The sequence below is a fragment of the Bubalus kerabau genome, chromosome 5 (genome assembly GCF_029407905.1).
Source record: "Bubalus kerabau isolate K-KA32 ecotype Philippines breed swamp buffalo chromosome 5, PCC_UOA_SB_1v2, whole genome shotgun sequence".
Taxonomy (NCBI): Eukaryota; Metazoa; Chordata; class Mammalia; order Artiodactyla; family Bovidae; genus Bubalus; species Bubalus kerabau.
In genome coordinates, this window is record NC_073628.1 from 100,442,431 (window position 1) to 100,457,886 (window position 15,456).

A 15,456-nucleotide genomic window follows, 5' to 3' on the forward strand; every position below is an offset into this window, starting at 1 on the left:
CCTCCCCTCCTGGACGTCACACCCACTGCCTGGGAGCGCCCTTTGCCCGCATGCCTGCTGGCGGCCTGGCTCACCCAGGCTGCCGGTGCAGAGGCAGTTGTGAGTCCGAGGCGGCGGCTTGGTCTGGTGGCTGTCGAGGATCTGCTGCACAAGCTGCTCCACCGAGAAGCCCGAGCTGCTGTTCCCATTGCTGCACGTCCACTTGATGCCGTGGACTGTGGGGAGAGAGGCGGGCGAGGGGGTGGTGCGGTCAGAGGCCACCTGTGCCTGGGGGAGGTCCTGGGAGGGATGGGGCCTGAGCCCTCCCGGAGCACGGCCCCCTTTCTGCTGGCAGGCTGACTCCAAGCACCACAAAGCGATGCCCGTAGGAGGGGAGAAGGGAGGAAAGAGGGAGAAACCAGGCTGCCCTATCACAGCCCCTCCCCTGGGGAGCTCCAAGCCCTCCACCCCCACCCCCCACCCCTTCTCCCATCCTTGCTTCCTGTGGTGCCGTGCTGGGAGGGATCGCCCAGAGAGTCGCTCTGGTTTTGCAAAGCTCAAGTGGATCTGGTGGTTCTTCAAGGGGTCGTGGAGTGGAGGCACAGAGAGCGAGGGTGGGGAAGGAGAGGTCCGGGAGGCCTAGGGACCTCCCCAGAGTGCAGGCTGTGGAGACGTGGAGGAGAGATGGTGGCTGGGGGGTCCGGCTCCCAGCAGGATGCGTGGCCAACCCTGGCAGAAGGGGCACTCCAGCTTCCTGCTCTCACCAGACTTCTCAGCCTCAAGGGGCTGCAGATTGAGCTGGGGGAGAAGGGGGTGGACAAAGGGCCCACATGGCCTGGACAGCGGGTGTCCACTGATGATGGCCGGCCACCTGGATGACCGCCCTGCAGTTTCAGCTCCCCCTTCTCTACCCTGGACCGCTGCCATCCCTGGTATTGGAGTGGGGGCCCGGGATGGCTGAGGGTGGGCTCCCCACCTGCCTGGCAGGACGGGGCTGGAGGTCTAAAATAAACGACCTGCCTGGCTGAGTGTGTGGACTGACTGAGCTTCACGCCCACTTGCCCTGCTGTCCTTTCTCAGCTGTAGCAGACCCGGCCGAAAGGCGGCTGAGCCAGGGCTGGCATGTTGGGCACATGGCACAGCCCAGCTCTCTCTGGTGGGTCCAGGGGGCATGGGCCCAGAGGCAGTGAATTCACAGACCCAGGGTTGGGGCTGGTACTGGGGGTTGCAGGAGGGACCCAGGTCCCTCTGAAGGGGGGATGGTGGGAGCTTATAGTTTGGGAGGAAGCGCAGGGCATCAGGGCCCAGGGTCAGAGTAGGGAGAGACCAGGGGCTTTGCCAGGCAAGAACAGTTTCCTTTCTTCATTGCTTAAGCTGGTCTCACATGAACTCCAGGCAAAGAACCGTCACAACTTGCAAAGCCTTCCTTTGCTTTGTGAGGGGCATAAGGAAACACGTAGGGAAAGTCTACACAGCAGGTAACTTCCCTGGTGGCACAGATAGTAAAAAATCTGCCCGCAATACGGAAGACCTGGGTTTGATCCTGGGTCAGGAAGATCCTCTGGAGTAGAAAATGGCAACTCACTCCAGTATGCTTTCCGGAGAATTCCCTGGACAGAGGAGCCTGGTGGGCTACAGTCCATGGGGTCACAAAGAGTCGGACACGACTGACCGACTAACACAGAGCAGGTGAGAGCTGGATTGGATTCAGACCTGGATTGGAGCCCAGGCTTTGGTCTTTACTTGCAGTGTGAATTTGGGCAAGTCATTAAACTTCTCTGAGCCTCAGTTTCCTCATCTGCAACATGGGAATACGAGAGTAGCCACCTCACAGGGTGGCCTGGGGACCCCGATCTCCTGCTTGGCACTCTGTGTGGTCCCCGCCAAGAGTGGCTGTTGTCATCACCATTAACGGTGATGCCGTGGTGGCAACACACACACGGGATGCTGGCCCTGCCCTGCGCGTCGGCCGATGCTAGGCCAACAGGCCGGGCCATCCACAGGCGGCTCAGCCTTGGAACGGGCAGGGAGAACTCCATGGTGCTACCCATCTCACGTTTCTGCTGCTTGTCAGCGCCTTCCTGTAGAACTTGAGTGGTTTTTCAAAGAAATCCCGCGTGAGTGTTGTGATCTGCTGGGACTCCCTCGGGAGCACTGCTTTTCTTCTGTGTGCCCTGTCCCAGGTGTTTGTCCAGCATCCTTGACCTCCACTCCATTCTGATGAGCCTCTGGCTCCTCTGCTTCCTGCACCTTCAACAGTACTAGGGCCAGGCCCTGCACCGGGCGGGTCCTGAATTGTGACGGGTCATCGAGACAGGGTACTGGCTGAGTGGCTTCTGCTCCAAGCTAGCTCACCTGCCTGGATTTGAAGCCACGGGTGCCTGTTCAGAACCCTTTGTGATGGCGATGTTCAGGGGTCAGGGATTTACAGCCCACCTTTCCACAGGTGGATGGCATCTCTCCTTGGGATTCCCTGGGAAATTCTCCAGCAGCCCCAGGAGGTTTGAGCTCCTGCTGACTCAGGGCCTCCTGCCTGGCAGCTGGAAGGCACAGCCCAGGCCAGGGGTTTGCAAACCCTGTCATAGTCTTGGAGTGATTTTCTCAAATAACCTCTGCCTAGAAATCCACTATGGAAAACAGATCACAGTGGAAGGGGCCTGGCTCAGGTGGGAATTGGAGTCAGGCCCTGACACCCATTCCCAGGATCTCCCTTGGCTCAGGACCTTTTCCAGAATCCTCAATTTATAGATGAGAAAACAGAAGCTGGGGGGCAGGGTGGGGCCCAGAGGGCAGGACTCAGGACCCCTTTCCTTGAACTGCGGTACACACAGATGGCCTTCCAGCTGTCCGTTCCCTGCCCCAGCGTGGGGGTTCCAGAGGGGGTGCCCAGGCTTGTTTCTAAAGCCCTGCAGGAGTTCCTCCCTTGCAGTCAGGATGACAGTCACACAGTTCTGTCCTGGGCCCAGAGCCTGCAGGTTCTGCAAGCCTGGGACCAGAAACATTCCCAGAGCTCCTTGCAGTGTGTTTCCTTGTGGGAGGGCTTGGAGCAGCTGCTCATTGCACAGCCAGACCAGGTGTTCTCAGGGAAAACCTTCCATGAGTCTGAACTCGAATCTCTGGGGAGATGAGCTGGGCTCAGGCAACCCCCCCTTGGCATCTGGCCACTTGGCAACTCCCTACCCAAAGCTCTGAGGTCCTGGGGTTGAGCGGCTTTGTTAATCCCCAGATGGGCAGTCACCTTTGCTGGAATGTTCTGGCATTTCTGACCAGGACCCCCTGTGCTGACAACTGCCTCTGAGACCAGTCTCCTCTGGCCCTCATGAGGGTGCGGCTCCCGAGTTCTCTCTGCCTCTTGCTCGTCTCCTTATGTTGTAAAGGTTATAAAATGAAAACCCAGTGAAGGGTGACAGATTGCAAGCAGAGAATTTCTGGATGCTAAATGCAAATTGCCTACTGTCTTAGCACATCCAATATGCAAATTGTCTCCCTCCCACTCCAGTGGGGGCGGGGAGAAACCCCCCCTCCTTGGAGGTGGTGAGCTGTTAGTACTGAATATCAAATACTATCAAGACGGCTTTTAACATGTCACGCTCCGCTTCCCGACACGTAATGAATCAGCGGGAAAGGAGATTTCTATGGGGAAAAGAGCTCTGCGGAAGGGAGGTTACTACACGCGCACTGGCCCCTCCCCCTCCACCGCCCCTCCCCCTTCATAAAAGCAGCGGAAAGGAAACTGCATTGAAAGTACAGTTGGTGAAAGGTAAGGTCATGACCTGGGGTGGGGGCGCACAGAAAGAGAAGAGGGAATTCCCCCTCCCCCCAAGTCACCTCCTGGTGGCTCTGGGCCACCTCGTGCCCTCTCCCGAGGGCTCAGGGGTCCTGATTCCCAGACCACAGTTGCCGGCCCTGCCTGGGGTGGAGGAGGAGGCTGAGTGTTTGCTGCCGAATTCCAGGCAGAGGGGGCCCTCTATAGCCACCCATACACGAGGAGGCCTGGGCGATGGTCCCTGGCTGCTCAGGTGATGTGCCCAGGAAGGCTAGGGCAGGGAGGTACCAGGGATGGGGAAGGTGGGCATGGGTGATTCCTCACAGGCCTGCACAGGACAGAAAGTGGCCAAAGGGCCACACTGGCCAGCAGAAAGGGGTGCGGCAGGGCACTCCTGCAGCGCCGCCACAGTCTTGCTGCTGCCTGGGGAACCCAACGCTGGCTCTGCCGGGCGGCCTGCCGCAGGCCCGGTGGGAGGACTGGTCTGTGAGCCGACAGCGCTGACCCGGCCTATCCACAAGGCTCACCCTAACGACCTCCTGCAGCTGGGCAGCCACGGGAACACTAATCTGAATCATCAAAATGAAATCAATGACAACAGCATGGCGCCACGCTTTGGGGGTGTCTTCAGATGAGCAATTCACCCAAGAGGTGGCCAACCACCAGGAAGAGTGTAATTGAGATCTGGAGGCGGGGCTGGGGAAGGTGCACGGGTGAGGCACCCCCTGCCCCTGCCAGGGGCTGGCTGTTAGACAAGGGTTATGTCTGCTCCTTCCCAATTTGGGGGGTGATGGTGGAGAGCTTTGGCCAGCCAGGCTTAACTTGACCCCACACTGAGCCGCCCTGTCACCCATTGTGGACAGAAATGTGTATCCCCAAATTCTTAATTTTGAAACCCTGACCTCCAATTTGAGTATATTTGGAGACAGGGCCTTTCAGGAGTTAATTAAGGTTAAATGAGGTCCCAAGGGTAGATCCTAGTCCAATAGGACTGGTGTCCTTATAAGAAGAGGAAGAGACATTGGGAGTGAGCACACAGAAGTCATGTGAGGACACAGCGAGAAGGTGGCCTTCTGTCAGCCAAGGGGAGGGGTCTCACTGGAGACCAGCCTTGCCCACACCTTGATCTTGGACTTCTAGCCTCCAGAATATGAGAAATAGATTCCTATGGCTCAAGCTGCCCAGGCTGTGGTGCTCTGTTATGGCAGCCCCAGATGACCAATTAATACATTAATAGTTTCCATCAGGGCTTGGGCTTCCCAGGTGGCCTGGTGGTGGAGAATCCACCTGCCAATACAGAAGCTGCAGGAGATGCAGCTTTCATCCCCTGGGTTGGGAAGATCCCCTGGAGGAGGAAATGGCAACCCACTCCAGTATTCTTGCCTGGGAAATCCCATGGACAGAGGAGCCCGGAAGGCTACAGTCCATGGGGTGGCAAAGAGTTGGACACGACTGAGCGACTGTGCATGCCCGTATGCCATCAGGGCTCAGGCCTCCCCGTCCCCAGGCTTCCTGGCTAGGGTTCTACTAGCCAGGAGAGACCCACCCTGCCCTTTCTGCTGCACACATAGGGTGTGTACATTCGAGGGGCCCTGAGATCTTTCTGGAATGCCTCCTTTTGAAACTGAGCAGGACTCTGGGGCTCCTGGGTTCCCCTCTGTTCCCCGCTCCTTGTTTGTAGGGAGTAGACTCCAGTCTCCACGACCTTCCCTGAGTTCCAAAGGGCAGGTTCAAACAGTTGCTAATCAAGGGAGGAACAGCCAAGGAATCACCTGAGTCCAGAGGGGAGAAATCAGAGGAGCTCATCAAGAAGATCACCCGAGAGCAGACTGGAGGGCTCGCACAGACCCTGCACACAGCCTGTTCTTGTCAGCAGCCCCACCCTTGAATCAATGCTATAAGACTCCTCACCAGATCCTCCTGGGTGAGGACACACAGGTTTGCAGGGCAGGAGCCCGTTGTGTCCCCCTTTGCCTGGCGAAGCAAAAAAGCTATTCTTCTCTACTTTACACAAAACTCTGTCTCTGAGATTGGATTTGGCACTGGCGCCCAGAGGCTGAGCTTTTGACCTCACTTTTGCTGCTGCCTTTTTCTTTTTTCACTTTCTAAAAATTTACTGATTTTTAATTGGAGGATAGATGGTTAGATAGCCTCACCGACTAAATGGATATGAATTTGAGCAAACTCTGGGAGATAGTGAAGGACAGGGAAGCCTGCTGTGCTGCAGTCCATGGGGTCGCAAAGGGTCGGACAAGACTTAGTGACTAAACAACAACAAAACTGCTTTACAATGCTGTGGTCGTTTCTGCCACACATCACCATGAATCCATCCCTCTAGGTTGTCACAGAGCACTGGGTTTGAGCTCCCTGAGTCATATAGGAAATTCCCACCAGCTATCTATTTTACACATGGTAGTGTATGTTTCAATGCTACTCTCTCAATTCTTCCCACCCTCTTCTTCTCCCCCTGTGTCCACAAGTCTGTTCTGTCTGTGTCTCCACTGCTCCCCTGCAAACAGGCTCATCAGTACCATCTTTCTAGATTCCATACATATGCATTAATATACAATATTTGTTTTTCTCTTTCTGACCTACTTCACTCTGTATAATAGGCTCTAGGTTCATCTGCCTCACTGGAACTGACTCCAATGCATTCCTTTTTATGACTAATATTCTACTGTATATATGTACCCCAGCTTCTTTATCCATTCATCTGTCCATGAACATATAAATCTTACCCTTCCATCCAGCACATGCCAGCTCAAGTGTCACCTCGCTCTGGAGGCCCTCCTGGTTACTCCAGCTCTGGTCCCCACTAAAGCCAGAGTCTGAATCATGGGGACAGGATGTTGTTCAAGGGCCCTGTTCTATTCTCCATGCTTTGAATGATTCTTGGCACATAGAAGATGCTCAGTGAACATCAGTTCAGTTCAGTCACTCAGTCCTGTCCTACTCTTTGTGACCCCATGAACTGCGGCACACCAGGTTTCCCTGTCCATCATCAGCTCCTGGAGCCTGCTCAAACTCATGTCCATTGAGTCGGTGATGCCATTTAACCATCTCATCCTCTGTTGTTCCCTTCTCCTTCTGCCTTCAATCTTTCCAGCATCAGGTTTTTTTTCCAATGAGTCAGTTCTTTGAATCAGGTGGCCAAAGTACTGGAGTTTCAGCTTCAGCATCAGTCCTTCCAATGAATATTCAGGACTGATTTCCTTTAGGATTGACTAGTTTGATCTCCTTCGAAGAAGGCAATGGCACCCCACTCCAGTACTCTTGCCTGGAAAATCCCATGGATGGAGGGGCCTGGAAGGCTGCAGTCCATGGGGTCGCTGAGGGTCGAACATGACTGAGTGACTTCACTTTCACTTTTCACTTTCATGCATTGGAGAAGGAAATGGCAACCCACTCCAGTGTTCTTGCCTGGAGAATCCCAGGGATGGGGAAGCCTTGGTGGGCTGCCGTCTATGGGGTCACACAGAGTCGGACATGACTGAAGTGACTTAGCAATAGCAATAGTTTGATCTCCTTACTATCCAAGGGACTCTCAAGAGTCTTCTCCAACACCACAGTTCAAAAGCATCAATTCTTCGGTGCTCGGCTTTCTTTATAGTCCAACTCTCACATCCATACGTGACTACTGGAAAAAACCATAGCTTTGACTAGATGGACCTTTGTCAGCAAAGTAAAACCTCTGCTTTTTAATATGCTGTCTAGGTTTGTCATAACTTTTCTTCCAAGGAGCAAGCGTCTTTAAATTTCATGGCTGCAGTCACCATTGCAGTGATTTTGGAGCCCCCCAAAAATAAAAAAAAACAGTGAACATGGGTGGAGTGAATGAATGAATGTGTAGTTTCTCAGTTGCTCATATCCTCATACGCATTGCTCTCTTTTTGTTTTATCTGTTCATTAATTCTCCCAATGAACTGGAAGCATAGCTCACATCTCAATAATAACAACAAAAAAATGTTTACTGAACTTACACTACATGCCAAGTAATTTGTTAGGTTCTTTCTGTGTTAATTCCATTATAAAAAGAAATAAATCACAATAATACCTACCCTGGATTGAGTATCTACTGTGGACAGGGCATTGGGCAGTGGTTCTCAAAGTGTGGTCCGAGCCATGGTATAATCACTTGGAAATATGTCAGAATGCACATCCCCTCGCTAGCCCAGTGATGAATCAGAGATTCTGAGGTGGGGCTCAGATCTGTGTTCTATCATCTAGGGAAACTGATGCTGGGAATTTGAGGCTCATTGGTCTAGAGATTACATCTCTCATCTCTCAGTGACCTTTGAGGCAGCATTATTGTCCCATGTTATTAATGTGAGAATCAAGACTCAAGAAAGTTATGTTGCTTGCCTAAGGTCACACAGCCCATAAGTGGGGGCGGGGAGGGGTTGTAGTGGTCCGCTGGGCCATCTGCCTCCCATGGGTCTTCCCAGCCTGCATCCCTCCCAGACCAAGGAATGGCTTGGACGGTTCAATATGGGTGGAGAAGGGAGGGTAACGCCTATCAGAAGGTCAGGGGTTCCCTCCACTGGCTTCACGTCTTAGAGAGATGGGTTCGGATTTCCTGGGGGCTGGTGAGTTTGCAGGAAACTCAGACCGGCCCTGGGGCTGGGCCAGGGGCTGCCCCTCACTGCCCTCTCTGACTCTGGACGGGGCTGGTTTTCTCAGAAGGGCCAGGTGGGATGGGGGTGGGGAGGGGACAGAAGTTCTAAAGCCTCTGGCTCTTCCTTCAAGATCATCCTCACCTGGGACCGGGCCAGCTGGGCAGCAGGGTGGGAATGTGCAGCCCAGAGCTGACCGTGCCACCCAGACGAGGACAGAGGAAGCCTGCCTTGGGCTCCAGGGGCAGGGCAGGAAGTGGGAGGCAGGGCCTGCTGTGCACCTGCTCTTGGAAGAGAGGTGGGGAGTCTGTGCAAGGAGAACATCTCAGCACCAAGACCGAGACTGCTGGGGCTCCTGGAGGCGTGCCTGGCCTTGTTCATTGCAGCCCACTGGGATGTTACTGCTCAGTCGCTAAGTCATGTCTGACTCTTTGTGACCCTATGGACAGAAGCACGCCAGACTTCCCTATCCTTCACCATCTCCCAGAGTTTGCTCAAACTCATGTCCATTGAGTCAGTGATGCAGTCGGACCATCTCATCCTCTGTCATCTCCTTCTCATCCTGCCCTCATTCTTTCCCAGCATCAGGGTCTTTTCCAATGAGTCAGCTCTTTGCATCAGGTGGCCAAAGTATGGGAGCTTCAGCTTCAGTATCAGTCCTTCCAATGAATATTCAGGGCTGATTTCCTGTAGGATTAACTGGTTTGATCTCCTTGCTGTCCAAGGGACTCTCAAGAATCTTCTCCAGCACCACAGTTCGAATGCATCAGTTCTTCAGCGCTCAGTCTTCTTTATGGTCCAGCTCTCACATCTGTACAGGTCTACTTGGAAAAAACCATAGCTTTGACTATACTGATCTTTGTTGATGAGTTTCAGGGAAATTTCTATGAAAGACAGGGAGCCTGAAGAAAGACTCTTTCCGGAAAATGTGAGATTTATGGGGGCAGCGTTTGTCTCCTTGCTTGGATTTCTAGTCACTGGGGGTGGGGTGGAGTGGAGAAGGCATCCATGGAGTCACAGGAGGGGGTGGCAAGTAGGGGCTGGGGTCCAGGGGTAGCCGTCTTGATTGTCTGCAGAAGTCTTAAACATTTCTTCTCACTGTGGGGACCCTGGGCAGTGGTGGAAATTTCCTGAAGGGCCAGGAAAAAACTTGTGAGTTCAGTGCCCAGCCAGCTGTACAAAAAAGAAGGGCTGGGATTCAGGAACGTCCAGAACCTGTGGGATGCAGGTTGGCAGGACCACGCTGGCTGGGGGGTCGTGGGCCCCAGTGGCTGCAGCTCTTTTCCTCACAGGCATGTGATCTTGGGCAGATCTTTGATTCCTCTTGGCCTCAGTTTCCTTGTCTGTAAAATCGGTGCCTCTCATGGGTTCACCTGATGACACGTCTCTGTTCCCCACTGGACTTGAAGTCAAAAGCGGGCCCCCACACCCCGGGTTCTGATTGGGTGGCATCCACAGGAGGTCTGAGCAGGACAGGGGTGATGGCCCTGAGTGAGGTGACCATTTCTGCTCTGAAATATCATGCCTGGAACACTTTGGAAAAGAATTAGAGAAGTACTCTGGAAGTCCCCTCACCCCACAGTGGCACTGGGACCTGGGGAGAGCAACTGCCTGCCCTCCTTTGTGGGGCAGTAAATTCTGGAAGGATAACTGGAGCTTGGGTCACCAAGACAACAGCAAAGATGGCACCTGTTGGGATGGATATTTGGCCTTCTTTACATAGGAGGAGATTGCTTGGTGCTATGGTGAGTAGGTGACAAGTGGCATGTTGGTGACAAAGAAAATCCTCCCACCTCTTGATAGAGGCTTATGGAGGGGACCTTTCTCCTGGCTGCCATCAATCTGGGCTTGTTCAGTTCCTGCCCAGGGACTCAACTCTCCAGAGGCGGCCGTTTAACTGCTGTCCCGACAGGTCACCTTGGAGACCAAAACGGGCACTGCGATAATTTGTCTGGACAATGGTGTCCCCTGGAGGCTCCCAGGCAACCCAGAAACGTGGTCATCCCACAGAAGAACCACGTGACAGAGGCGGGCAGGAGAGGGGCCCTCACGTGCCTCTCGGGGCCTGAATGAGCCTGTTCAGACGTCTCCCAGTTGTTGACACTAGAAGGCTGTCTCTATGGCAACAAGGTCAATGGGAAATGGCAGCCGCGTTGGTTTAATTTTCACTGTATTCTTGTTGACAGGAATAAAGGCCCAGCTTCTGATTTCTTGGTTCAACTGGATAAAATTTTCATTAGCTTTAACTTCTCATATCCAGACACCCACATACGATTCAATTTGCCCATCTCACCCTCAACTCTCATTCTCTATGGGTCCTGAGGACAACATTTTCAGAAATCTCATCTCGAGAGGTATGGAGGCTGAGCAGGGCAGGGACTGGATGGCATATGTGTGTGGGGACATGTGGGCTGTGCCCCAAGTGAGCTTGTAATTCCTGTTTCTGAGGACGTGGGGCACAAGATCCACCCCCCAACCTTTTACCATCTTCTACCAGGAGGCATCAGCTGTATTCTGACAGTGAACAAGTCCAGGGAAAGGCAGAGGGTCTGGGGGCTTCTTCCAGGTGGGAGGGACCTCGGGTAGGGGGTAGGGAGCTGGTTTGGGTTGCTCAGGCATCACAGCAGGAGTTCAGGCCACGGGGGAATAGAGCTTCCTCTACATCCGCACTTGACCTCACAGGCAATCTCCTAGGGGCTCTGCGGCATTAAAAAGTGGCCTTGGCTGAGTGTTTCTGCGCTGGTCCCGCTAGCTGGGCCAAGGATATGCATCGTGGAGCCATTCAAGGCTCGGAGAATCTCCTGACTTGCTGAGTGGCATTGTTGCCGAGGCGGGGAATTCTTCGTGCTATAGTGGGAGCGTGAAGCCCTTGAGGTTCTCTGATTGTCTAGTGATGTTGAGTGGAAGCCCTATTTGGCAAGGGGAGAGGAAGCTTGAGATTTTCTCCTTCACCTGGGAACCACGTGAGCTCTGAATCTTCTCTTTTGGGCTCAACTGCACTGTCTTCTCACAGGCTCTGCCCAGGGGCAGAGGTGGTGGGAGGAACTGGCCGTCCACCAGCCCCTCCAGGCCACTAGCAGTAGGGGCAGAGACCAGGTGGTGTTCTGCATGGTTTCCATCTTTCTTTTGGGAGACCCTGGGCTCAGACATCTCCGTGTGCTCAGACATGGTGCCTGCAGGGAGGCAGGTGCCCTAGAAAGGGGGTAATTGCCCCTGGCTCCTAACGATGTGGGCCAGAACCTTCGATCTTCAAAGAGAAGCTGAAAATCTGGGGACTAAAAGGCTGGCAACAAATTCCAAGTTGAAAAAAACCACCCCCCCCCCCCAGCTAGAACAGGGCTGTGTCAGCCCTAGGAGGCAGTCAGGCACCCCCCAACACCACCACAGAGAGGTCCCCATCAAAGCTTATGGAATCAGTGGGTGGCAGAGTTGGAATGGGGGAATTCTGTAAAAGCAGGGGGTGCCTGGTGCCCAAGTGGCCTTGAAAGGCAAGTAGCCAGGGAGAGACAGGAAATCAAAAGAACCATTTCTCTTAGCGCTCCAGTCTGGGGGCCAAATCAGCTAAATAAAATTTAGCCTGAGGGAGAAAGGCATATTTGCAAAACCACCTGGATCCTCCCAGCAGAGCAGAAAAAGAAAGTCAGCCCATTTTTAAATCAGCCTATTCTACTAAGTGAAGTAAGCCAGACAGAGAAAGACAAATATCATACGGCACAGTTTATCTGTGCAATCTTAAAAAGAAAAGATACAAATGAACTTATTTACAAAACAGAGATTCACAGACACAGAAAACAAACTTATGGTTACCAGTTGTTCTTTAGTTGCTGAGTCCTATCTGACTCTTTTGCAACGCCATGGACTGTAGCCCACCAGGCTACTCTGTCCATGGAATTTCCCCTGGCAAGAATACCACGGGTTGCCATTTCCTTCTCCAGGGGATCTTCCCCACCCAGGGATCAAACTTGTGTCTCCTGCCTTGGCAGGTGGATTCTTTTACCATTGAGCCACCTGGGAAGCCAATGGTTACCAAAGGGAGGGATAAATTAGGAGTTTGGGGATTAACATATACATACTGCTATGTATAATAGCACAATTTACTCAGTATTTTGTAATAATCTGTAATGCAAAAGAATGTGAAATACACACACACACACATTTATGTAACTATATCTATTGTTGTTGTTCAGTCACTTAGCCGTGTCTTAGTCTTTGTGACCCCACAGACAGCAGCACACGAGGCTCCTCTGTCCTTCACTGTCTCCTGGAGTTTGCTCAGATTCACGTCCACTGAGTTGGTGATGATATCTATATATTTATTTGCGTGTGTGTGTTTAGTTTCTCAGTCATGTCCGACTCTTGATGACCCCATGGACTGTAGCCCACCAGGCTCATCTGTCCATGGGATTCTCCAGGCAAGAATACTGGAGTAGGTAGCCATTCCTTTCTCCAGGGGATCTTCCTGACCCAGGGGTCAAACCCTGGTCTCCTGCATCACAGGCAGATTCTTTTACTGTCTGAGCGACCAGAGAAGCCCCTATATCCAAAGCCACCAGGGAAGATATCAATGTTGCTGCTGCTTAGTCGCTTCAGTCATGTCCGACTCTGTGCGACCGTATGGACTGCAGCTTGCCAGGCTCCTCTGTCCATGGGATTCTCTAGGTAGGAGTACTAGAGTGGGTTGCCATGTCTTCCTTCAGGGGATCTTCCTGACCCAGGGGTCAAACCCAGATCTCTTACATTGCAGACAGATTCTTTACTGCTGAGCCACCATGGGAGCTGAAAGCTGAAAGCTGAAATATAGATATATTATATATAGATCTGTTATATCTATATCTATATATCTCCATCTGAGTCACTGTGCTCCAATACTTTGACCACCTGTTGCAAAGAACTGACTTATTGGAAAAGACCCTGATTCTGGGAAAGATTGAAGGTGGGAGAAGGGATGACAGATATTGAGACGGTTGGATGGCATCACTGACTCCATGGACATGAGTTTGAGTAAGCTTTGGTGATGGACAGGGAAGCCTAGTGTGCTGCAGCGCATGGGGTCGCAAAGAGTCGGACACGACTGAGCAACTGAACTGAAATGAACTGAAGTCACCATGCTATACACCTAAAACTAACACATCACTTGTAAATCAAATTATACTTCAATAAAAAAAAAAATCAGCCTTGTCTCTCTCCTGTTTCTGCACTGCCTGGTCTCCCTCATGCCGGGCTGGGAGGTGCCAGAAGGCATTCCGGTGGAGAATAGTGAACGTAAGGAGACCCACCCTGCCAGCTCTTCATCTCAGCAGCTCCTAACCACAGGGACAAGCAAGGCTGGGCAGGGAAATCCTCCCCTGGTCCTCCTGCACTGAACCACTCCCCCTGTGAACCACTGAACCACTCCCCCAGTGACTCCAAATCCAGCTGACACAGGCAGGGAGGGGGGACCTCTGGGTCTTGCGGGCTCCGTGCACTGATGAATGCCTCTGCACTCAAGACAGAGCCTAGGTCCTGGGCCCCAGGCCCCCCAAGGGGACACCGATGTGCTCCTCTTTACAGTGTCCCAGGGCTTCTCATCAATAGGGACTAAGGGGACAAAGTAGGTGATTAAATAGTTAACCCTACTAGGGGATTATAAGAAGAGAAAAAATATGAGAGACCCCTGTAAGCTAATGATCACTCAAGAAAGCAGGTTTGCTTACCCACAAGACCAAGCAGGGTTGCTTAGCAATAAAATTCATGCAGCAGAAGGAGGAAACATCCCCCCCCCCCACAAACAATAAAACAACGGTGGCCTGAGACCCACATCCTGCTCAGTAAGCTCAGTAAGTTAATGACCCCTAGGACATATTCTCTGCCCACATAAAAAACAATAATTTGTGGAAAGATGACATTTCACAGTAAAGACCCTCATTGTACTGAGACCTGAAATATTTTTTCCATAGTGTCATGCTGTCTGGGCTTGATGGTGTGGGGACAAGAAAACTCTCCTGCTCAACCTGGAGGAGGAGCTTGATATGAACTCAAAAACGAGGAGGAAGGTGGTCTTTGTCTTCTCTCCCTCCCCACTTTTCCTTTGATTATGAAACTGCAGACCAGTAAGTTTTTAGGGTAGCTCCCTCTTGCCTGCCTGCTTGTAAGCCTCATAAGCATTCTATTCTAATAAGTCACTTCTTATCTATCACTTTGCCTCTCACTGAATTCTTTCTGTGCTGAGACATAAGGGACTGGAGCTCTTTGGAGCCCCCTGAAACACCATCTAACAGTTTCAGAATGACTTCAAGTCAATAAGTGTTTGGCAATACCCCATTATGTTCTTGGTCCTAACATCTAATTTTCAACCCAAGGAAACTCCTTATGTAGATACCATGTCTTAACCTAGAGTCTGGAAAGACGTCACCGGGTCCTGAAATAGCCAGAAATGATACACCATGTTGTTTGTGCAAGTTTGAGAGCAGCATTCCCTCAAGCCTCCCTTCCACCTGAATCTGAGAAACAGCTGATGCTCAAGGAGGCCTGTGGCTCCACCAAGGGGCCGACCCTGATCTCCATGGCAGGGCTCCTTGGCTGGCCTTTTGCCAGAAACTGGGTTAGACTGGAATCTTGCAAGAAGCAGGAGAATCTTGCTTGTTAGAAAATAAATGTTCCCAGGGCCCAATCCCGACCTGTGGAATCAGAATGTGTTGAGGGCGCGGGTGGGAGTAGGGTACAGGAGTCTGCCTACCAGCAACCTGCTCCAGAGGTTCTGATGGGGACCGCTGCTCCTGGCACTGAGACAATGTCTGTGTCCAAGCTCTATGGGCCACAGATGACTGGCAGGGATGGGGTGGTGGGGTTGGGGGTTGAGAAGGAGGGAAGTATAGTTTCCCTGAGCCTCATTGTTCCAGCCCCACCCCTACCCACAGAGCAGGTCCCCGACACCAGGTCCACGGGCACGGATGCATCGTGGCCCCTGCCTGCCCGAGGCTGGGGAGCAGGGCTCCTCCAGATAGCTTGCATCTGAGCTGCTCTGCTGATGCAGGCCACCAGGTGGCGCTAGTCGACCAAGAACCGGTTTGCCGGTGGGGGCCCAGAAAGGAAAGCCTTTGTTGATTTTACTTCCTGATG

At 52.6% G+C, this 15,456-nt stretch overlaps 1 protein-coding gene across 1 annotated transcript in view; it reads right to left on the reverse strand.

Annotated features, from left to right (window-relative positions):
- Positions 1-15,456, reverse strand: part of LOC129654283 (calmodulin-binding transcription activator 1) — a 663,943-nt gene that overhangs the window by 85,664 nt on the left and 562,823 nt on the right. The window contains exon 6 of the mRNA XM_055583785.1: positions 75-215. Within this exon, the coding sequence (XP_055439760.1) occupies positions 75-215 (141 nt within the window). The remainder of the gene's footprint in view (positions 1-74; positions 216-15,456) is intronic.